The 23,802-nt window shown below is 38.2% G+C and overlaps 1 protein-coding gene across 1 annotated transcript; it reads right to left on the bottom strand.

Annotated features, from left to right (window-relative positions):
* Positions 1–1,687: 1,687 nt before the first annotated feature.
* pibf1 (progesterone immunomodulatory binding factor 1) lies at positions 1,688–23,128 on the bottom strand. Its single transcript, XM_042501794.2, has 18 exons — positions 22,522–23,128; positions 21,041–21,141; positions 20,469–20,667; positions 20,244–20,363; positions 18,341–18,474; positions 17,033–17,141; positions 16,795–16,914; positions 16,633–16,694; positions 16,301–16,426; positions 15,216–15,314; positions 10,954–11,119; positions 9,003–9,153; positions 8,569–8,659; positions 8,047–8,149; positions 5,258–5,388; positions 3,570–3,654; positions 2,129–2,308; positions 1,688–1,872 (listed from the first exon to the last, which is right to left on the bottom strand). Exons 1-18 carry the CDS (start codon positions 22,786–22,788, stop codon positions 1,819–1,821), a joined length of 2,298 nt encoding a protein of 765 aa, XP_042357728.2. The 5' UTR covers positions 22,789–23,128; the 3' UTR covers positions 1,688–1,818.
* Positions 23,129–23,802: the final 674 nt, after the last annotated feature.

The raw sequence follows: 23,802 nt of genomic DNA, 5'->3' as shown, positions 1-23,802 counted from the left end.
TGTAGAGGAGGGTATATGCAGGTATACAGCTTATACCCAGCTGTTTTTGAGGTTATTTACAGTTAACCTGCCTCTCAGCCAAAAAGCCATAGGAACATATAGGACCATATATCCACCTCATAAATTGCCACTACACTACTGAGTACAACTCTGAAACTGTTCCATTTACAAAACTGATGAACAGCCTGAGGTGTCTTATGAAAAATAAGTGCAATTTCAACAGTATGCCTCGTTTCTTAGTCAGTCTTCCACTCACTGTCATTGCATGTGCAATTTCCTTATAATTTCACTCCTGTGTATTTATGCTGACATCCCCACACCACACTAAAGTGGAAGCTACTGATGCAGCAGCCTAAGTTATCTTTTGCCTTGCAAACCATTTACAAAACATACGTTTTGGAAGTACCTTTTAAGATAGAAGTCTGATACGGATTCTTTGCACTGAAGCTGCTGATTGACTTACATGTTTAATAACTGACTAAAACCACAATAAATGTGTTTTTTCAGAGAAAAGTATCCTGATTAGGGTGGAAAAGCCCCTGAAGCAGCATTTTAATATGAAGTAAACTTGCTGAAACCTGGCACCTGTTAGCCTACACAAGTGCATCAATACTAGGGTGTACAAAGTCATAAGATGGGCCAGATTGGATCTTTTGGCAGGCCAGTTTTGGCCTGCAGGCCATAAATTCAAGACCCCTATTTATTAATTTACAATATCGGTACACCTGTTTACCACAAATGTATATTTCATATTTTCTATATGTTATACTTTATCCTTTTATTATTTATTTCTAAGAGTCCCTTCTTTTTTAATACAAATGTGATTTTCGTTAATGATGACAATTGTTGAGGGGAGCCTGATTCCTAATATTTATATTGCCAATGACTGTTTTACTATAATTGTTGTGCATATGACAATAAATACCATGAACCTTCAAACTTCTGCCAAATCTCACACATTTTTTTTTCGAACCCTTAAAACATTATTCAACAATTTCCCAAGTTAAATAGCACATGTAGTAACAAGGAAACTGAACTTGGTGAGATGTCCATATTTTTTGATAGCAAGGGTTTATAAATAGACAGGGCATCCTTGTACTGTGAACATGACGGTCTTTAAACGCTTTATTACACAATATTGTGGAAAACAACCTTAGAAGTCAGATAAATTTTAGTTGACATGAAAAACCGATGGTTTATGTAAGTGATGTGCATTGTTTTTGAAGCAAATTCTAATTTATTATATGTTCAAGCTATTTCATCTGACAGGGAAAGAAAGTGTTGTATTATAGGCTAAAAAAAGGACAAAACAGCTATAAAGCAGTCCTCTGGTCGAGTTTAATATGACACTGATATGGACATGGTCTGAAATGATAAAGGTATGCCTACTATGTCTATATTTAAAGCCAAAGTAGCCTCAGCTTGTGCGAATCAGAGGCTGAGGTTCCTGCAATGCTGTTTGTCTGCAGTCACCAGTATCTGCAAACCTGGAAAAGATGAGGAAATAATGATAGACAGACCTAATAAAATAGACCACTGCCAAGAAAGAGGAATTTTTGGGCAGTCAGTTAGCTAGGAATGTGTACCCTGTGGAAGGTAATACCTCTGGTTTTGGACCAGTAAGAGGGGAAATTTTCTGAACAATATGTAACCAAGGATGAGAACAACAAAACACTCGGACACCAGGAACATTTTATGCTTTTGTATTTAAGTTGGTTCAATAAGAAGTCTAAAAGTTTAAAATACAAAAGCCCTGAAAAAAAATTGTCAAAGCCCTGAGTGATAATTAATAGCACCAGTAGTAACACAAATGAATGTTCATTTCGGTTTCTGCTTTAACTTTTGGTACCAATCAGGAACTTCTTTATTTGTCTGCAAATGAAAGAAACAAAATAGAAAAATCAATGGTTAGAAAAGTAAACAGTCTGTGTTAGCAGCTCTTGTTTGGATAGATATTCTTCAAAGGTTTATACTACAACATATCTTTGCTCGCTGAAAAGCTCTAACAAAACTAAATGACAAAAAATTCAGTTTATCGTTTCCTGTTAACCTCTTTTGTCTGAACTTGAGTCCAGGCAGGTTAAGGTGGTGTGACTCATACAAGGGTGTTGCCAATTCAGACACTTACAAACACCGTGGGTTTGGGTTTGTTTGGCGACTCTTCTTCTGTGGTCCTGTTGATGTGTTTGGACTGGTGTTTTCCTGCACCAGAGGTCCTGACGGCAGCTTTATCTGTTTCCAACAGGTTTAGAGCGTCTCCCTGTCTGGACCGCATGCTGATCAGGACCTGCTTCATCACTGCTAACTCCTGGAGAATCACACGGTTCATAAAAACATGGATGTGAAAACAAGGGTGAAACAATAAACAGGAATCTTTATGAGAAATAACAGCAAGTGTAGTGTCAAAAAGCTTCGAAATCTCATCTAAATCACCAGGTCATTTTAGACGGGAAATTCTGTCACTGCACTTCAAATGAAGGTGAAATAAACCATCATATGATGAATGTATAACAAATATTTTGTCTGATTGACACACCTTAACACAAGTGTAATTTCTTTTAAGTTAATAATTTTTTAAACATTTTGTTTTTGCTTTTAAAATTTACATTTTCAAGAATTTTTATTGCTGCGATCCAATGACATGTTTGTCTGCTTAAACTCCAACTATGGGGCGACTTGCAATAAGCTCAACAAGCTCAAGGGTCCGCAGGGGTGGCAGCAGGGCAGAGGGGAGGACTCTGGGCCATTTCACGGTTCTATTTATCACCCCTGAGGACATGAGCCCTGGCATGTCACACACACTCACGCACGAGCACACACACATACACAAAAACACTCACGCACACCAGTGGCATCCCAAACAGCCAAGTGGAGGAACAGCTGTCTATGACAGGGCACATACTTCATACAGCAAACGGCTGGCTTGGGGGGGGACGCACACCCACGTGCACACACGTACGAGCACACGCAGTCTTGAAGGAAACGTTGCAACACAGTGCAATAACTTGACTGGGTATTAAAAGCCTGTTTACTTTAAGAACGAAAAGTAGAGCTGCAACAATTAGTTGAAAAATGTCAAACTAATCAGCAGCTATTTTGATAATAAATTGATTGTTTGTCATTTTTCAAGCAAAAATACCCCAAATTGGATGGTTCCACATTATCCCGTAATAAGAATTTATTGTTTTTCCTTGTCTTAAATTATAATTAAATATTTTTAGGTTTGATGCCGACTTCTGGTTCTAGGAAACTGTCATGGATTATTTATTTATTTTTACTTTTTTTTAATGTTTTGTAAACCAAACAGTGAATTGAAATATTAATCAATGAAGAAAATATTCTTTTATTTCAGCCATAATAAAAAAAAGCTTTTCATGTTATGAGGTATAACTGGTGCACAAATTAGCACCATATATATGTATAAAAATAATTGACATAGCCACCCTGATTTTACCCATTGGTTCACAGACTTCTACTTTGAAGCCTTGAGTTTGGCATTTTAGCTGTCAACATCTTAGATTTTTGGAGCCAGTAGTGGCCATGGTGATCATCTTCATAATCTTGTGTACCTCTCGATGGTTGAGGAGTCTCTCCAGATCAGCGGCCATGTTGTTTTTCACCTGTTCCAGTGCAGCTCGTTCTTTCCTCAGGGAGCTGGAGTGACATCCAAAAAAACAGGCAGAGAGAGCAGATCTTGAGTTAATAATAAACCATTACTGTTATGAATTCATTATTCTAGCTACTTCTGGGGTCATGTGAAACTTGTTGAACAAGTCAGTGCTGTAAATCACTGTTTGAAGTTTTATGGCTTTATTTGAAGTAGGAGTCAGCAATTCTGGTGAAAGATTGTTGTTATTTACTCAACAGCCAAAAAATCACCCCTCCTGTCAGAGCTCCTGCAGCTTTATTTTTTTCCACATCTATTGCTTTTCCTATGTCCTGTGCACGAGAACAAATGCCCACTGTTGCTGATTGGCTCAAGTGGCGTTGTGTGGTTTGGTCAGAGATACTTTGTTTGCCATTTACAGAGCCTGAGTATGTATATGTATGATATCTGCTAAATCTGACCAAAAGAATCGAATCACAGAGTGCATCTTTAAGGAAGAATTCAGTAAGATTGTAGTATACTGTAGACGTCTAATGTTAAGTGGAACAAGTTTTATTTTGCTTTAGTGTGGGGTCAGGTTAGGGTCAATACAGTGTGAAGGTGTGGTGTACATCAAAATTTGAATATTGCCTCATTTGTGTGACTGTGTTCCTAAGTATAGTTTACGGGAAAGAAATTTGGACCAGAAACCAGTCTGTCTACATGGCAGAAGTTTGGTTTACTAGCGAGCTGAGCATAAATCACTGGAATAAAACCATCAACAGCCGAGCAATAAATTAAACACAAGAGTCATGAATTTCAAAAATATACTAAATAATAAATTGCTTTTTTTCTCTCTTCATTTTTAACATGTTTCTTCTATCTTGAGAGGAAAAACTCTCTCCAGCACTGTCTAAGTTTTCTTTCCTGGGGCTGTGAAACATACAAGCAGGAGCTTGTGATGGAGGTGCTTTAAAATAAATCTTGCAAATCTTGACACTGCGACTTTTAAGCTCCCCCACTTTTCACTGAGAACTCCCGACAAAAAAGTTAAACATGTGGGTCTTACAGTGTGAGATCTGCCTCTACTGAGACTGTTGTTAGCCCAATTGTACATAAAGTGAAAATGTGTGTCTCTGCTGTTAAACAGGTAGCACTGCCACAGGAAGACTTCAATATCTCTGTTAGATGAGGAGGTTTGAGAAGCTTAAAGGGATTTTTAAGGATTTTTTTTCTCGCTCTGCTTCTTGCCCCAGGTGAGCACTCAGTGGTAGTGAGCAGCAAGAGAAAACATGCTGTCTTTCAGTTTGCATATTTCTCAGGTTAATATAAGGATGGGGACATGGGAGATTTACAGTAGATCAATGCCATATGTGTGCTGATGTGAAACACTACAGACACACTGACACACACATGCAGCTTTGCACAAAGACAGATTGAGTAAAAGTGTGAGAGGGACAAATGAGGTCAAAAGGGAGACAGAGAAGCCCAAGGCTAAGGAGGTATGGCCTGCTGCCATGATGAGTAAATTACAAGGAACCAAATGTAACCAACAAGATCAACAAATAGCTTAGCAAACAAGACAGAAAGCCTAATCACTTTCAATTTAAAAAGGTCATGCATGTCTTTTTATGTTGTTTTTGTTTGTGAAGGTGTGTACTGTAAATGTACCTGACATCATCCTCCAGCGTGGTGAGGCGCTCCCTCAGCTTGCTGATCTGTGCGTCCCTTTGTCTCACCGTCTCAATCAGGTAGCTATAAGGCTGCTGCGTCTGCTGTAACAGCTGGTTGGCTGCCAACAACTGATGAACAACACACACATGTGCATACTGGAGCAATTACAAAAACAATTACTTCTCTTACTCAATGTCAGGGTCAACTAAGGTTCCCTTTTTCCCTAGACTCAGGTCAACATTTCCACATGAGCTGTACGACTCCACAAACTGTAGAGAGTCGCGCATGATGCAACAAGAGCTGTCATCATAACGTTCATCATACTGAACATGACTTAGTAAAAGGGGTGATTCACCCTATAATCAAATTTCATATTTTTCCTCTTAGCTGTAGTGTTATTTATCGGTCTAAATTGTTTCGGTGCAAGTTGTGGCGTAGCGGTCTCTGCAGTGTCAAGTTCCTGCCCATACAACCATCCAAACAACAGCAAGCAGCGCTATTGTTCACATGCATACCTATTGCCACACTGCTTTCAATCATGACATTCAACCCCCTTCTTTAGTATAAAATAACTAATTAAAACCAAAGATTTCAGGAAAACAAAAACTTGAACAAACATCAGGGGAACAAGAATAACTTTAAATGACAGAAACCATCTTTGGGGAAAAAAATATTTGATATGTACTTTGATCTTTTAATTTTGGCACATGTGAGATGTTTTGGCTTCACTTCTGAGGAGCTGTAATGTTGTGCATTTTTATTAGACAGTTTATGCCACCAAACTAGATCCCCCAACCAAATCACCACACAGGAGGAAGCATGCATCTATTGTTGGTTCACCTAGCATCACTGAGCTGGCTAACGTTACTGCTCTGCTGAGGAGGATAATGTTTACATCTTGCGCTGTAATGAACACAAGTCTCTCATCCATACTTCCCGCAGTCTGCGCTGTGACTTTGGTTTTTGTGAGTTTGGTAGAGAGAAAATAGTTTCTACATGAAACTGCTCACAGCAGGGTCTGTGAGTTATCTTGAGTAACCAAGTCATGATTTCTGGGAAGTGGCATTGATTTTGAATTGAGCACCACAAGCCAAGTGCCATCTAGTTCAATTATACTGGAGAAAAGGCAGACATGTCTACAGATTATATCTCCAACACTCAGCAACTCACACCAAAACAATCTAGACTGATAAATAGCACAGCAGGTAAGAGGAAAAATATGTACTTTTGAATTTTGGGTGAACTGTCCCTTTAAAGAATACATCCACTTAAAATCTGTGCTTCAAATGTGGTTGATATCATTAAACAGCAATTGTGTCTGGTATTTATGAATGGCTAAAGGAAAAAACCACAGCCAAGATTTCCTTATCTCTGATGTCATCAGGGCACACTTGAGTGCCCATAAATGTGAGTTTATGAAGTGCATCTAAGTTGTATCATTTTTATTAAAAGTAGTGAGATGAAGTAGAAATGCACTGAAATTCATAATCTTAACAACCTTCTGATGAAATCTTATATAAGAATCTGAACATACTGTGTGTATTACAATATTACTCAGTCAGTATCAAGCTTAAAATCTGCGGAACAAAAGATAAAGTTAAGTTGTTACACATTAAGCCACTTTTACAGCCAGTCAGTAGTGAGCAGGACTGGGTGGGAGGGTAAGGACAATAGTTACTGAGTCAGGGCATCTGTGTGGGTGGTTAAGTGGTTAACACCCTTTCTAGTGAATAAAAAGTATAATTTTTCACTCTCTGCTTTCATGCTTGATGAATAATGAGGCATTCCAGACGAGTGCCAGTCAGTCACACCTGACAGTTGAATGGCTGGCTTATTTAGTCTCAAACCTGCTTGCACAATCCCTCCTCTCATTGAGATTATAATACAGAGGAAGAAAAAACCAAGCACAGTCTTTGCCAGAGATGAGTTCTGTCATTTCAAACCTTACTGGTTGTTTTTTTAGCATCAGGGCATAAGAAATAGACATGTGACTTCTTCTGCACACAGTCATGCATAGACAAAATACACACACCCTGAATGAAAGGCTAAGAGTTGCACACACATGCACATGAAGTGCCAAACACAACAAAAGCCTCAATGATTGGTGTGGCAAGTTTTTGGGAGAGTAAAGAGCGTGGCCGTCATGGTTTTTTGGCACTGTGTCCCACTGTGTCAACAAGTATGACAGGTACTAAGATGAACTTCTTGTTCTTCTCATTTAAGTTCTGAGGTGTCTGCTGTCGGCTCACAGACAACCTGTCATTTTCCTGGCACGGCTTTAAAAAGTGGATTTAGAGAATTGGCAGGACTATTGTCAACCTGAGACCAAAGTTTCAGAAAAAGAGGTAGAAGACACTGTCATTAAGGAATACTGATGTGTTTGATGATACATGTGACCGACCTCACAAGCTGCTGAATTCTTTTTTATGTTTGTTTTGCAGAGTCTGACTTTAAGAGAGCGATTAGATGTGCCCTCGCCATCGACTTTCACAGCAGAGTGTCGTGCGATGGTGTGAAGAGATAAATGGTGGATGATGAGAGAGAAGCTGCCGGTCTTGGCTCTGTGATAATGACTTGTTATGTCATCAGAGAGATGTAAAAACCAGCTGATATAAATCATTTGATAGAAGCTGTAGAATAACCATAATCTGAGTCGCTGTAGGAGTTTTGTGATAGTGGGAAAACAAAATGTGTTGCGGGTGCTGACTTGCAGTGCTTTGAGTCTTTTTTTTTTACATTAAATAAAACTAGGCAGGCTCACACCTGAATGCTATATGTGTGTTTACCTCTCCAGATATCTGTCCCGTTTGTGACTTGTGTCTCTCCAGCTCTCTCCTCAGTGACGTGTTCTGCCTCTCGAGCTGCAGCACCCTGCGGGCCAGGTGAACGCTGCGCGGCACACAAACAGTTTTGGAAATTCCAAAGACTGACAACACCAACAAGTCTACACTAGTGTGTACTTCCATGTTGTTTACCCAACAGTTAATGTAACCACAACAGTTGAGATCAATTTGAGGTTTTGGCTGCACATGCCTGCTTCAAATCAAAGATTGAGTGCGGAGTAAAATTGTTTTTAGTCTATCGCTTTCCAGAAAAAAACACATACAAAAACTAAAACCAAATGACAGCAGGCAAAAATCAAATATCTGCCAGCTCAAAAAATCAGTTTTAACCCATACTATGTTAGCATGCTCATTTTGCTTAGTGAATACAGAATATTAAAGAAAAAGCACACACAGTCACTGTTTGTTTAGCACCATCCCTAACGAGCTCTATCTTTGAAATATGAAGTGCGTCATGTGTTGTACCTCTGTTTTAGTCTTCTTTTGGCCGTCGTGGGAACATTTGCTCCATAACCATACGAGAACAAAACTCTCTCTGCCTCCTCTTCATTCTCAACTGGCAACAGACAGAAACACAAATACTGTCTATACATCTCCAGGACCGTTACGTTAACAATCAAGCCTGTAGTAAAATTCTGTTGTTTTAAAGATATTTGTATTTTCCTTAACTTCTGTTTAAACCACTGTCACGAGGCCATGTATTCCAGCTCCTTACTAACAATAATTACATATTTTCCATTTTTATTCCCCACATCTAAATCCGATATGATGCTATATTTTATATTACACATTCTCTGATGCGGCACCAAGGCATCGGAGAGAACCAGTGTGTGCTTGTTTGAGTTTTTATCGTTCTGACCTCACAGTAATGTGTGTCATGTAGTGAGTACAGTTCTTACTTTCAGCAGCCTGCATGGTGACTTGGTCCAACTCTTGCTCGAGCTTTTCGTACGTCTCCAGGCGAGACGCCTGCTCGGCATTCTGAGCTTGCAGCTCCGCCAGCCGCTTCTCTGATGACGTCTGCAGCCTGTAAAACTCCTGGGTCAGAAGCTGTGCGGCAGGAGAGGAGGAGAGGAAAGAGAGTAAACAAGAAGTTGGGGGAGATCGAGACCAAATGATGGAGATATTTTTGAAATTGTTCAAAAAATATCTCTCTGAGGAACAATGATAGTGTGAATGTCTGTCAGTGTAATAAAATTATGGATAATGGATTCACATCTTTCCTGATTGCCAAATAAGGGCTGTAACAAATGAAATTTTTTTTATCACTTTTAAACATTTTTTCTTTTTTTTAATAAATTCTTTTCTGGTAATTTGTATGATTAAAATGTGTTCATTTTATTCACACTTAAACTCAATAAAACTGTTATTCTGGAATTGTAAATGTGAAAATTATAGATGTGTACATTTACTAAAAAATGTTAAACAGCATTTACAATCCACCATTTCCCCACATTTACAAGCATAGACAAAAACATTCACAAAAAGAGAGTAGTGGAAGAAAAAAAGGAGGAAAAAAATCGAAACGAAATCTATATTTTTATCCCAAATATAGATTTAAACCTCACTATTATAAAGAACTCGAACAAAATCAAAGCTTAACAACAAACTGTGATGTTGAAACCTAAACCAGCTCCTCATTCACTGTTTTTAAAAAGAGAAAAGGACATGATCCTTTCTTGTTCCCTCCGTGATCGTGTGCGATGCATCGCCTCACCATGCGTGTCCCTCTGCCGAGCAGGACAGGGTTAAACACAGGTGGAGAGGTGGACCTCGGCTAAGTGCATGCAGACATCAGGAACAATCTGCACTCAATTAACTTCTTGTATAAATGGGTGTGCTACAGTGAATAGAGATAAGAACGGAGCCACCGGACTGACATACAAAGACCGAAAAGATATTCCCGAGACTCGAACATTAATCTTTAAGTCCTGTGGACGACTTCTCCCTAAATGAACCGAGCAGTGATTTAATGATTTACGCATCTGCTGTGCATTTTTGGTTGCAATCATTGGTGTGATGTTACCAGCGTGTAAGCAATATCACTACTTTCTCATCCAATGTAAATGAAGAGTAATGTAGAACCTTGAGACTTTCACTCATTTTATCATTGTCCGTTTTTATTCAATTTATTTTATTTTGTTTAGTATACTGCATATACATTTATTAAGTATATATACACTGATTTTATCTTTGTCCATTTTTATTTTATTTTATTTATTTTATTTAGTATATATATATATATATATATATATATATATATATACATACATTTATTTACTTAGTATTTATACATTTATTTCATCTTTGTGAATGTTTATTGAATTAATTAATTTATTTAATTTAATATATACACAGTTATTTATTAGTATACACACAGTTATTTTTGTGTCAATCTTTATTTCATTAATTTATTTATTTGATCTTATTTTTCCCTTCTCTTTTTAATATTCTTATTTTCAATTCTGTTCCTATCTCAAAATATTATATTTTATATCATTTGTTCTGCATCTGTGAATGCAATCTTATAAATGTTTCATATAACTGGAAATGAGCTTCAACACAACAATATACTATATGTATAATCTTATTTAGCTCAATAAAACTATCTGAAATGAACACCGGGGCATTAAAATCCATTAATGGCATTTGCACCTATAGTCAGTGTTTGTTTATTATCAAACATGTATCTAAACTTCAGATTTAAGAGTCATGTTAACTGGCTGAAATCAAACCACAAGAGGGAGATGCATGCAAAATTTAAGTGTGCGCTACAACTAGAAACTGTGTGGACTCCTGAAATGCCACAAGTAAAACATCTTCCCCCTTAAGTCTTCATGTTTCGAGTACCTCCAATTTCTTTTGCTGTTTCTCACACTCCACCTGGCACTGAGCCAGGGCCTTAGCCGTTTCGTCCTTAACCATCTGAGCGCGCTCAGCTTCGAAGGAGTGCAGCTTGGCCTGGTTAGACAGCTCTGCTACCCGGCTGTCGGTTCCCAGCTGGAGCTGCCGAAACCTGCATAGATGGGGACACATAGGTTGATCATAGGTGAATAGGTGCATTTTTAAACTGACAGATACAGAAGGTAAACTCAGCTCTGGGTCGCTGGTTGAACTCAGACGTGCCTGGTGGTTTCACACTAATGTTGCAACGTCTTCCTTCATATAGATACAATCGCACTTAGTGATAATTTGCAGAATAACATGTTTTTTTAAGAATTGGCAAGGAAGTGACTATTTAGCATGCAATTTTTATGTTGAGGTATTTATGTTCAAAATTTTCTGCGGTACATAACAGCACTACACAAAGTCACCGAGCAGGAAAGCAGGTCTTAAATCGTTTGGTGGCATTAGAGTATTTCTCAATGATGCTCGCAGCAATGTTTGGCCTTGTTTGATCTTTCACTTGAGAAACATGTTTTAACTTTAATATTCAGTAATTAAAGAAGAAGACAGAAAGAGACAGTGTATTCTACAGTTTCGGTTTTCAGATGACACAATGCTGCATTGAGTCAAAGCCTTGTTAGATAAATGCATGTGGGTGGGACGGCTTTTACAAAACAGAAAGACAGTTAAAAGCAACTTGAAAAACGTTTTAATGTCCACGAGACCATAAAATGAAAATTGGTGGTTGATAATTTTGATAAAATGTTGATCAGTCTGAGAATTTTGTGCTTTGCTCTGTTTTGTATAATCTTAGATTGAGTATCATGTGGATTTTTACTGTTTGTAAAAAAAGAAAAAGGAAAGAAAAAAAGGGAAATTCAAGGAAATCACTTTATGCTCTGGGAAATCCTGATGGGCCTTTTTAATTACTTTTTAGACTTTTTTTATGGGCTAAAAAATGTATTGATTCATTAAGAAAACAATCACCAGATTAACGGAAAGTGAAAATAATCATTTACTGCAGCCTGAACAGTAAAGGGCAATGGTTTTTGAGCCCAGTGCTCTTCCTCAGGCAGCTTCCAAGCACCAACACACAGACTCTATTAAACCACGGAGGTTGGTTGGATAATATTAATAACTCTCGATTACAGCTGACCTGATAGGATTTCATCATCCATCGAGCGCAGGCCTGAAATGTGCGCTCGGGGTGACAGACATGTACACATGGTCAACATTTCATGCCTTCTTTTATTGATGGCGGCTGATATTTAGATGCAAAATGTTTTTGAAAAAAGGGTGTAATGAGCCATATTTTATCTCTCCACTTCCAAATGCCAAATTTAATGGCGATATTTACAGCTAAAGTGAGTATGAGCACCTGACTCTGGGGCTCCCTGAGGCAGTTTCATGTAGTGTATGTCTGCTAGAGAGGCGAAAACTGTCCTCAGCACACTGTGTTTTTGGACAAGTTGATTGCCGTAACTGGCCTGTTAGCCAGAATTCTGAAATAGAGCGCTGAGATTCAAGCTGCCTTCTATGCTACAATCATCTGACGCCATTTCAAGCTTGTCCGCCTCATTCTTTGCCCCAAAAATAGGGGCATGCGCGGGGTTAGGGGTTAAGGGCTTGTGGCTAGCATCTGTCGTTGCTGGCTTGCGATGCGACGCATAGAGGGAATGTGATCGCAGCAGAGAGAGAGAGAGAGAGTGCAAGAGGGAGTGAAGTGTGTGTGTGTGTATGGAAAGACCAACAGCTGGTGGTTTGGATCTAGAGAAATGACTGGTATGTAGTAGTAACTCAGGACAGGGACACCACTACTGCTGCTGCTGCTGTGTGCGTGCTGCTCTGTCTGTCTGTCTACTGCAGATATGATATTGAAAAACAAAGTGTAAAATAAAAAAGCTGCCTGAGCACTAAAACATGAGTGTAAATTGACATGTTTTGGAAACAAATTTTTCTATATGAGTCCTTTCAAAACTTAAAACATGTTTCTAAAATGTGTGACTAAAAAACACATAAATTATTCCGGGGTTCCTAAAACTTCAGGCAAGTGGGATTTAGCTCTTTGAAATTTAAGACCAATTTTACAGTAGCAAATATTGGAAAAAATAAAATAAATAAATAAAAATAAAACATGTACCGACTTCAATTACTTAAAAGTTAGGGAGAATTTTATTTAACTTATTAAATTATACTTTATTTAAATATTTATTGTGACATAAAACATGACTCTGCTGATGTTAATGCAAGAAACATTGCATAAATTATTATTATTCAATTAAATTAACCATAATTTTGAGCATTTGCAATGCAATGTCAGGAAAAGAAATTGTTATAACCCTCCTCCAATGTCTAAGCAATTTTAAGACTTTTTCTTAATTTAAGAGATTTAAGACATTTTAATGTCAAGGCCTTATTTTCATATTAATGAATTCAATGCCTTTTTTTTAAATTTTTTTTTTTTAGAATTTTTAAGGATCTGAAAGAGCACTGTATGCAGACAGACATGTATATATGCTGTAGGAATATTGCACAAAAACAGGATACAATATTCAGAAAGTTTACTGAAATACCTTTTGAAATAAAACAAAAATGCAGACTTAAAGTATGTGAGTGCGTGTGTGTGTGTGTGTGTGTGTGTGTGTGTGTGTGTGTGCAGCAGGGCTCACAATATATCTGTTGCAATTTCCATGCAAGATTTGAAACTTCCTCCAAGGCCATGACCCAGAGGCAACTTTCGAGACTATACTGAGATTGGCTTTGTTGCCTGGGGCAGAGATAGTGACCAGCAACTTGGATACAAATCTCTAAGAGGAGGTTTGGAAATGGGAAGTGACTTAAAAAGCAGCATTAAGTGAAAATGTTATGAAAATGTTATAAGATCAGAAAAAAAGCTATATCTTTGTCAAGAACGAGACAAAAAATCTAAAGAAGCTATTTAAAATCATAAGCCACAGTGTAAGGAGAATTCCTCAGTATCTAAACAGTCATCACTGCTACACAGTATTCTGTATGCTACTTTGCTTTCAACATGCGTTGGAAGTATTTCACTCCCAAGAGGCAGGCAGTCCGGCCAGTGTCACCAGTTGCTATGAAACTGACCTCCAGTGACCTCTGACGTCCATGTGACCTTCTGACCCCACAGTTACAGCAAAGCTTTCATGTGATCTTCAGTAAGACACTGAACCACAGCCAACAGAGTCCTGCCGCTCCCACAACATGCGCTAATGACAGACTGCCGCTGGCTCACACATCAGCAACAGACCAACAACAAGCTCGCAGCTTTCAGGGAAATTCAGAGGAATTCAGTCTTAATATCAGCTTGTGATCAGTTACACTAGTTAAGCTTTGTTCACTCCCACGCACACAAAACACTAGAAAGACTGGGCGTGATGGCGTTCGCCGCCTCACATTTTAAATTTACACATTGTCAACAAAAAAAAAAAGCTGTACTGACTTGTCCAAGCTTTCTTAGCAGTTTAGCAGTCGCCCTCAGGTGAGGTTGCTTAATATTTTCTGATATATGGCCTAATAAGAGTGCATCCAGGAAGTGGCCTACATTCAAGAGTAGCAGCTTTAATCAAGTGTTTTACTCATAAAAGGTTAACGGAGTTGTAGAACATGGCAATATTTGTGAAAATTATACATAATATCTCGATTATTTATTAAATAAAGTAGCCAATAATGGCGAGTGCAACTTGGTCTCCAGGTTGCTGCTGAAGATTTGAAAAACGGTGAATACTGACAAGTGCAACAAGAGAATTTTATAATGTGAAAATGTTTTATATCAAATATATTTCTGTGTTACTTAAAATGCAGCTTTTATTGTAAAATATTTTTTTATTGTATTTCCCTGTTTTCCTTCTTGAAACCACATTAAAGGGTTAGTTCACCAAATTGCTGAGAAACCTGCTTTCTCCCTTCTGTCAACTGGTGTCTAGCTATGCATGTAGGACTGGATTTATTTATCTTAGTTTTCTGTTTTTTTGGTTGTTTTGCTTTCTGCCTTTCTCCCAAGATAAGGGAGTTGAAGAGACTTCATTACAAACAATCACAAATAATATACATGGCTCGATAACACCACAACTGTGTTTTTTGTTGTTTGTTGTAAACTGGATGAACCAGCCCTTTGAATGAAACTTAGTTCATATATTAACACTGTATGATGTAAAGTGAATGGAAACCTGTATTAAATCTAAATGTGTGTGATGGCTGGTAAAACTCACTGTTCCAGTAGTTGGTCATATCTGGACTGAGTGTCTCTCTCTGCAGCCACAGCTCTGTCCCTCTCCAGCACTGCATTGTCTCTGGCCTCACGCAAGTTCCTGGTCAAATACACACACACACACACAGTACACAGTATCAGCATGGTCTGTTATGTCATTCGTAACTATAAAAAAACATTATTTCTTTTCAAGGTATGGTTGTATTTCCTTTTATTTTGATGCTAATGTGAAATATGTGTGGTGATAGCTCTTCCTCTTCCTTAATTTTTTTTTTTTATGTGTGTGCAATGATTTGTTTTAATTAACAACAGCTCACATTATTGTACAATTACAGTTCCAAAAATGTATCAGTTTCCATTTGTGCATTTGGAAGACAACAAAAAATGATAATATTGATAAAAACAAAAAGTGAGAAAAAAAATCTTTGAAAAGGAAAAGATACACAAGGATACCTATCAAATAGTAGCGGTAATAAAATAGAATAAAATAAAATAATATATATATATATACAAACACATATGTATCTATATATAAAGGGGGGAAGAGAAAAAGAGGCAGAGGATAATTAAACATAGACATAAACAGCAAAAAATATTCTATTCTCTTATAAAATATATAAGAAGAACAGTTTAGATAGTGTGTTGACTTGTTCTGGCGTGTGAAAAAAAATCTCTTCATGAGAATGAAAATACAGCTTCCTGTAATAACATTAGAGGCTACATCTGCAGCTGATTAGTGAGAATAAACATGATGAAATTACTTTTAGATACACAATACCACTGTTGAGGTCTTGTCTGAAATTTGGTCAGGTTTATAATAATCTACCTCATAGTTTTTACAAACATCTATTCATACAGTTTCTTAAAGTCCCAGAACAAGTGGCGACCAAAGGCGGCTGTTGCATCACCTCACGCTGCCTGTATTTCAGCCAAAAAGTTGCACTGGAACAAACAGCAAAGGCTACTGCCAACGCTTAACTAGCATGTATGTTCTGCAGGCGGTGGTAGTCATATTTCATGGACTGACGGCCAGCTGTCAGCTTGGTGTGTCAGGGCCCTAAGAGTTATGTAAGAAACGTCTCGTACCTGTTCTCCCTCTCATACATCTCCCTGGAGGTTCTCTGCAGGTTGTCTATCTCCTGACCAGTTTTCAGCCTGATGTTCTCCAACTCTTCCCTCAGCTTGGTCTCATACTCTGACTTATAGTGGTCTCTGTAGTGAGGAGAAGACAACACCAAAATATGAATGCAGTTATCATTTTCCCACGATGGTTTCTTCATGTGAGCCAGGTCACCGGTAAAATGAACTTTAGGTTACTGTGACTGGCAAATGAAACCATCAGTGACAGTGTTTTGGCACAGCTTAGGTCTACAACATTATGTGGCTGCTGGTGGTGGTGTGAAACAGCAGAGCCTAACCTGGATGCTACATATTTCTCGTAGGCGTTCTCCCTCGCCTTCTTAGTGTCTTCTAATTGCACCTGGACCACAGAATCAAGAAGTGAGAGCATGTTAGAGGATTCCTTCATATTATCAAATGCCTGCTGTATTATTTGGGCCTCCAAGCTGATCAATATGGACCTGCAGCCTCTCTAGGCGATCCTCCTCGTGTGCACAACGCACACTGAGCTCCGTGTTCTGCCTGTGTAAATACTCCTTGTCCTTCTGCAGGAGAGTCACTGACTGCTGCAAAGTCGCCACCTGGAGGGGAAAAAGGAAAATGAAAAAATATTAAAGAACGCAGAACGCTTTTTTAATGAAAGCTGAGTGTAAATTTTAAAAAATGTACTCTGTGTGTGTGTTTGTGTGTGTGAAGCACCTCTTTGCTGAGTGTGTTCCTTTCTCTGGTAACTGAAGTGTGAGTCAGGTCTAGTGTCTCAAATCTTCTCTTTAACTCCTTCAGTTCAGCGTCAAAGTTGTCACGCTCACTAAAAATAAAGTGTAAAAGGTTAACACACACTTGAACTTGAAACTTAAATATGCTGAATTTTCTTTAAGACATTTGAAAGATTAATTTAAACCATTTTAACACCAATAAGGCCTTATTTCTAGATTAATTAACTCCATGTGTGGTGGCGCGGATTTTGTTTTTTTTCTTATGCATTTTTTCCAATGTCTGTTTCCTTCGAACTCCAGCGCCTCGGCCACACGCCGTCCAGCCCCTCACCACCCGTGCCGTAGTGTTGTAGCCATTGTACTCACAACTTGGGGAAACAGACTTGGAAAAGTGCAATGGAACAAATTCAAGTCGGGATTCCAAATCGGAAACTGGAGCAAATCCATGTAGACAGAGTTGGCTGAATTGACATCACAGCAGTACGGTGACACACAGAACTAGACGTTTGCCAATTTTTACTGTTAAGCAGCGTTTGTGTTGTGAAATATGCTTTAAAACCTTTGTAGCGGCATTTCCATTCTGCTGTTTAACAGAAGTCTTTGCGAGCATGTAGTAGCCTACTCACCTACATCACCTTCACACTACCTACATCAATGAAGCTGCATGTGGCCAAATCAGAAGTTGGATAAACCAACATTATTGACGACCGACTTGCAATGGAACGCAGCATAAGCCACAGGTCCTTCAGTGCTGTAAGCCACACTGTTTCAGTCACACCGCAACAACTTCAGCTCCAGCCTCACTTCAGTCCGCCTGCTGCTTCCACCTGCAAAACTCTAACATAAACTCCTTTTCACCCCTTTCCCCTTGTCTTGTGGTCTTGCTCTTAGGTCCAGTTAAAAACCTCAGTAAACCCTTACACAAGGCTTTTTAAGGATCTGCAGGAACCTTTATGGTGTTCTGAAGTTTTCTTTTCATGATGAAAAAAAATCTAATCTTCATATATTTCCATGTACTGACCTTATCAATATCTGCTTGAGCTGATGCTCCCTAAAACATCAAATAATACTTAAGTAATGATATACACAACTTACAAAAACGTTGGTGCAAACTGACACCTGAGTCTCCTTTAAACACAAAGGCTTTGGGCTGTCTGTCTCTTTTCAGGCGCTGCTGCCTTCAAAGGACAGTCAATCAAAACTGACTTCAAATGGAGTCAAAAGCAGACTGCTGACCCTCCTCATGTCTTCAGAGGAATCTCGTCTCCAGTTCTGTCACACAAACACATACCGTTTGATGGCAGGGTAGTTTTCTCTGCGATAGTCGCCCTCTTGGATTTGCTGTTTGGTATCGGCCAGTTCGAGGGTCAATCTTTGGCTCCTCAGCTCCAGCTCAGTACGTATCCGTCGCTCCTCCTCGTAGCTCTGCGGATACACATACACAGAATAGACATTTACATTACATGGAGTACTTGTATTAACCCTTTGAAACCGTGAGTGACATCACTTTTTTTGTGCTGATTTCAGATGCTTTTCACAAATATTTAAAATTGTGAAGCCTGAGCAAATTGTTCCTCACCTTTTTTTTCTATATTTTTAAAAGAAACTGCACCAAAGTAAGAAATGTTCAACAAAAAGCAAGAAATTAGTGGATTTGGAAATTTCATCTTTTTTTTAAACTAGGGGAAAAAATCAATGGTAAAAAAAAGCTAGCTTATACAATTATAATTACACATTTGCCTTTGTCTTTTATAATTTCTTGCACATTTTTTAGTCGTTTCTCCCGTCATTGCTCGTTGCCTTCTTCCTATGTTTTGGAAAGAAAACAACCCAATTAGCTCAAGTTTCAAAGGGTTAATATGCAACACACTGGATTTTTTCCTCATGGACACCCTACATTTTTCAGGAAGAATCCCTGTCTAGAAAATGTCCATAAGCATCCTGCTCCATGCTGTTTTAGCAGTATCATGCAGTTCATGCAGACTCTTTGACAGCAAATTTATGCAGCGAACATCACACCCTTTTCCTGGAGCCATCCTGAGCTGATGAGTAATTTACCTGCTGGATGTACTGAAGTGAATAAAGAAAGGCAAGCACCTGTTCAGTGACAATGTCTAGATAACCTGCAGCATTCACACAATGCTCATTTAGTCTCTAAGGGCCATTGTCATGTTATTGTCTTTTGCCACATCCTTACCTTGCCTTCAGCATGTTGCATCATTATCTCATCAACGTGTCATTTACACCTGCAGGGCGACTGCTGACTCGATCAGCTGGGTGGCTTATTTTTATTGTAAATTACTCCGCTCTGACTCTCAGCACTGCAGGCTGTGAAAATTACCATTTGGAGGATGCTGTAACTGACGTGTAGCATTAGCAGAAAAGGTTTTAGGCAGTTTAGACCGTCTCCCCCATCCAGTTTTAAAGTAATTGAACCTCTTGACCTTCTCTGCATTCCTTATGTCTACGCTTTCTAAATATGTGACTCAAAGCCTGGAGGAGTGAATGTTTGTTTAAAACGTGTTTGTTTTTGAGAGTTCAAAGAAAGAAAAGCAAAATGCAGCTGATTGGTATTCTGGTATTGTCGTATGTGTGCTCACAAACACAGGGAAAGGTTGCAAGCAGCTTTGTTGATATGCTGCACAAACATAAAAACACAAAATGGTGCAAAGAAAGTGTCGGCATGCGAGGAACTTTTACTTTGTAAAACCTCTGAGCTATTTTTATTTATTCATTTTTATTTAAATTCACATTCCTTATATTAAAAAAATAGCTGGGAACTTGCTGTATATGATGCTGAAGGTTTCTTTTTCATTTAAACTTTTGCTGAAGGCATTTAAGCATAGTTTTGTGTTGGAGTATTTTCCAAATTCTAAATATTGACAGATTTTCATTTTTATTGTAAATGCATATCAGTTCCAAATATTGGTTAATAGTATCATTAACTACAAATAATGTCCCTGAAAAACCAATATTAGTTGACCCCTGAGACAGTCACAAATAACGGTGATAAAACATGATGAATACAATAATGCATAAGTGAGATAAAATGATAAACGAGTTTCCTTTAACTCCAAATTATGTGAACTCATACAGAAAGATGAGAGTCGACACTTTATTTGTCATCGTAGATGTACAACAAAACTATCTATGCAGCACAGAGGTGTCGCACAAGCTGTGAATGTGTGCCGTACCTCCATCAGAGCCTTCATCTGGGTCCTGTGTGTATCCAGGTCTTCAGTCAAACTGCTTCTCTTTGTACTGAGCTCAGCCAGCTGAGCCCGCAGAGGAGTCACCGCCTCGTAGAAACGCATCTGAACACACAGCACAAAGGCGATCTCTTTGTCGTTATTGATCTACATATACATATATATATATATATATCACTCTCTCTCTCAGAAAAGCTCCCTGATACTCACAGCTACATATTCCTGTATGGAGATTTTGTCCTCAGGGAGGTCACGGAGCTCCTGGTACTTGTCGTGAGAGATGTCCAGATCTCTGAGCGACCTCCGCAGCTCTCCAGCTTTCTCACACAGCTGCCGGTTCGTCTCCTCTAGCTGCTGCTGCCTGAGCAGGACGGTTTCCATCTCTTGCTTACGCAGAACCTGCTGCTTCCTGGTGATGACAATATCTGTTAGCACAGTTCTCATCTGTAAATGATGATGGGGTTCATAACACAGGTTGAGTTGTCCTGGTTAAAACACCTTTCAAGCTTCCACCATATATTCCTATCAGAGCTTTCACAACTTCTAGGTCGTCTGAATTGGCATAAAAGCAAAGAAACACATTTGCATCATATGCAGGATTCCTACAGCTTCATGCAAATTAAATTAGGACTTTTTTAAGACTTTTTTAATGCTACTCGGGATGAAATTTCAGACCAATTTTACAACAAAAACATGTAACATGATAAATGATCAATTACGGTGACACCGCAGCTTTCCTGCAGTGCATCTCACTGTCCATCGCCACCTTTATTCTTCCTCACCTGCTCTCCTCTTGAGTAAGTTTCAGCTGGCTGTCCAGTCTCAGAGCCAAAACTTGTTTCTGGTGTACAGCATCATTCAGCCTCTCTTCCAGCTCATCAATCTGACATATAAAACATAAGACATGAAAACAATCAAAGGAATATTACTGCAACAAAGACACCGCCTCTCCTGTGTTTGTCAAATACTGTAAAACTTCAAATATAAGTCGAGTCCCAATTAGATGCCAAGTCCCTTTTACTAGCCCAGTGTGGCTACACATTTTGACAAATAAAGGCCTGTCTCAATTAGAGGTCCGGTCCGGTTGTCATGCAGTTATTTTTTACAGAAGTTCTTTGGATGTATAAAACCGATTTGTTGGCTACCTGCTTGAGATAATGTTAATTAGCTGATTAGATCACACATACAAATATAAATGTTTAAATTTTTGGCAGTATAGTCATGTGACACACATGACTATTCAATTATTCAGCTCATTTTACTGAAACCCTGCACAAAAGATGACGGTATTATCGGCATAATAAACAAGAGAGACACAAAAAAGGAGCTGAGTAGATGGAGGAGACTATTTTTTTAAACTATTTTTATATTCATAATTGTCATAATTATAGATTTTAAAATTATTTTACAGAATTATTATAATTTAATCTTTTTTTTCAGATCAGGTGTGGCTTTGTATTTTTTTTTCAGTTAGGGCACATTTTATTTGTTTTGTGTGTGTGGTACCTTTCACAGATTTCTTGCTAAGTTCTGGGTCATTTCTTCTTTTTTTTGCTCATCACCTTCTGTCAATTTTTTTTTGGAGAAAAAAAGCCTATTTGCCCAGGTCTCAAAGGGTTAAATAATACATTTTAATATACTTCCTATCTTTTCTGGGCAAAAGTTTTAGGTGAAAGGAATTAAAAGCCCATCCCATGTAGACACCTGTCCAAAATATATGCCTGTTGAGTTCAGTGGTTTAACTCTTTGAATCCTGGATCAATATCACCTGCTGCATTCACGCCCCTCCACAAGTACTTAAATGTTTGAAATCTGAGCAAACTGATTTTTTTTTTTTTTTTAAAACATGGAAGAAAGGCAACGGGCAACTTAGCTAGAACTGTTTCACAAATTGTAAGAAATTTTGGAAAAATTGTTCTTTAAAAAGCAGGGGGAAAATGACAACTATATTTATAGTTTATTAGTTATTATAGAATTCTTTAACAGTGTTATTATCACTACTGAAGCATTTTAAAATCATTTTATTGTTTGTTGTTTTTCTCTCTTTCTTCTTCTAATTTTAGGTAATTTTCTTATACGTTTCAATTACTAATTTTTTTTCCAATTTTGGGATATTTTCTTTTCAAGTTACTCATTACATTTTCCCGATGTTTTTTTTTTTTTTTTCAAATAAATAAAATAAAGCAAACAATAATAATTGAAGTTTTACGGTACAGACACATCCACATGTCCCCATAAACACTGTCCATCTGTCCTCCTCTACCTTGGACATGTGGTCAGCCTTCATGTTGTCTATGACGAGGTTTTTCTGAGAAAGCTCGATCTTCAGCAGCTGGATGTTGTGCAGCAGCTCCTTCCTCTCGATCAGCTGCCGGGTCACTTTCTGGGAGCCGTCCCGCTGCTCGTCCGAGGAGGAGATGTCCTCGGTGGTCGGGACGGTTGTCTCCAGGCTGATGTCCTCCGACTCCAGATCCAAGGAGCTGGAGACGTTGGCTGCTTTCGGCCTCATTTGTTGCTTCTTAGGAGGCATTTTGTATCGTTTTCGTTCCTCTTTGTTAGCTAGCAAGGTGAGTGAGACACTTAATGTGACAGATTAATGGAGATTAGGGTTAAAAGTGTTAACCTTTAACGGACATCGCGATAAGTGACACTTAAACGCAGCGAGAATCGGAACAAATCCGGACCTAGCACCAGTCTAGCATAATCGTTTAAAACTAATGTACTCTTACTCAAAATAACAAGATACACGCTCAAATATGCTGTTAAAGTGACATCCCGGAGTTGGTTAAAGCATACGATGAGGTGTTTTTATTTTTAAGGGTCCCGCTTCGAGCCGTCTGCTAACCGCCAACGACTCACGGAGCTGAAGTTCGCTTCAGATTAGTAGCTTCCGCTTCAGCAGTTAAGGGGAGAGTTAAAGGAAAAGTAATTTACATTTCTTAACGACCAATTCTCCTACTGTGGTGAAAGCATGTAGTAAAGCCGCAATGTTGCCTGAAATGGTTTCAAAGAAGTGAAACCTTTGAAACCTTTATACTATATATACATATATATATATATATATATATATATATATATATATATATATATATATATATATATATATATATATATATATATATATATATATATTTCTTAGAGTTTTTTTTGTTTGTTTTTCCAAATAAAGACCACATTAGACCAGGTCTACATCACATCACAAAAATGGGTCATATCTGGACTAGATTTCCCCAAAGATGCTAAAGACTATTTAAAACTGTTTCTGTTTAAATGAATGAGAGGTCTCTCTCAATAACTAATATAGTTAGACAGGTCAGACTAAACTAGATTATCCCAGAAAGACTGAAAAAAAGAAAAACACAATTTCAGATTTTTGAAACCTATATTCTATTTGTGAAAATGCAAATAGATATTTCACAGCTTTCTTTCCACATGTAGACCATATCAAAAACGAGTATACTTAGACAGGTCAGATCTGGACCAAATTATCCTAGAGAGGTTGAAGATTATTTAAAATACAGTTTCAGATTTGTGGAACCTATAT

This window comes from Plectropomus leopardus, chromosome 13 (genome assembly GCF_026936395.1).
Source record: "Plectropomus leopardus strain MGB_pleo_1.0 chromosome 13, ASM2693639v1, whole genome shotgun sequence".
In the NCBI taxonomy this organism is placed as follows: Eukaryota; Metazoa; Chordata; class Actinopteri; order Perciformes; family Serranidae; genus Plectropomus; species Plectropomus leopardus.
The sequence above is the reverse complement of the archived record's forward strand: the minus strand, read 5'-3'. Positions and strand labels throughout refer to the sequence as shown.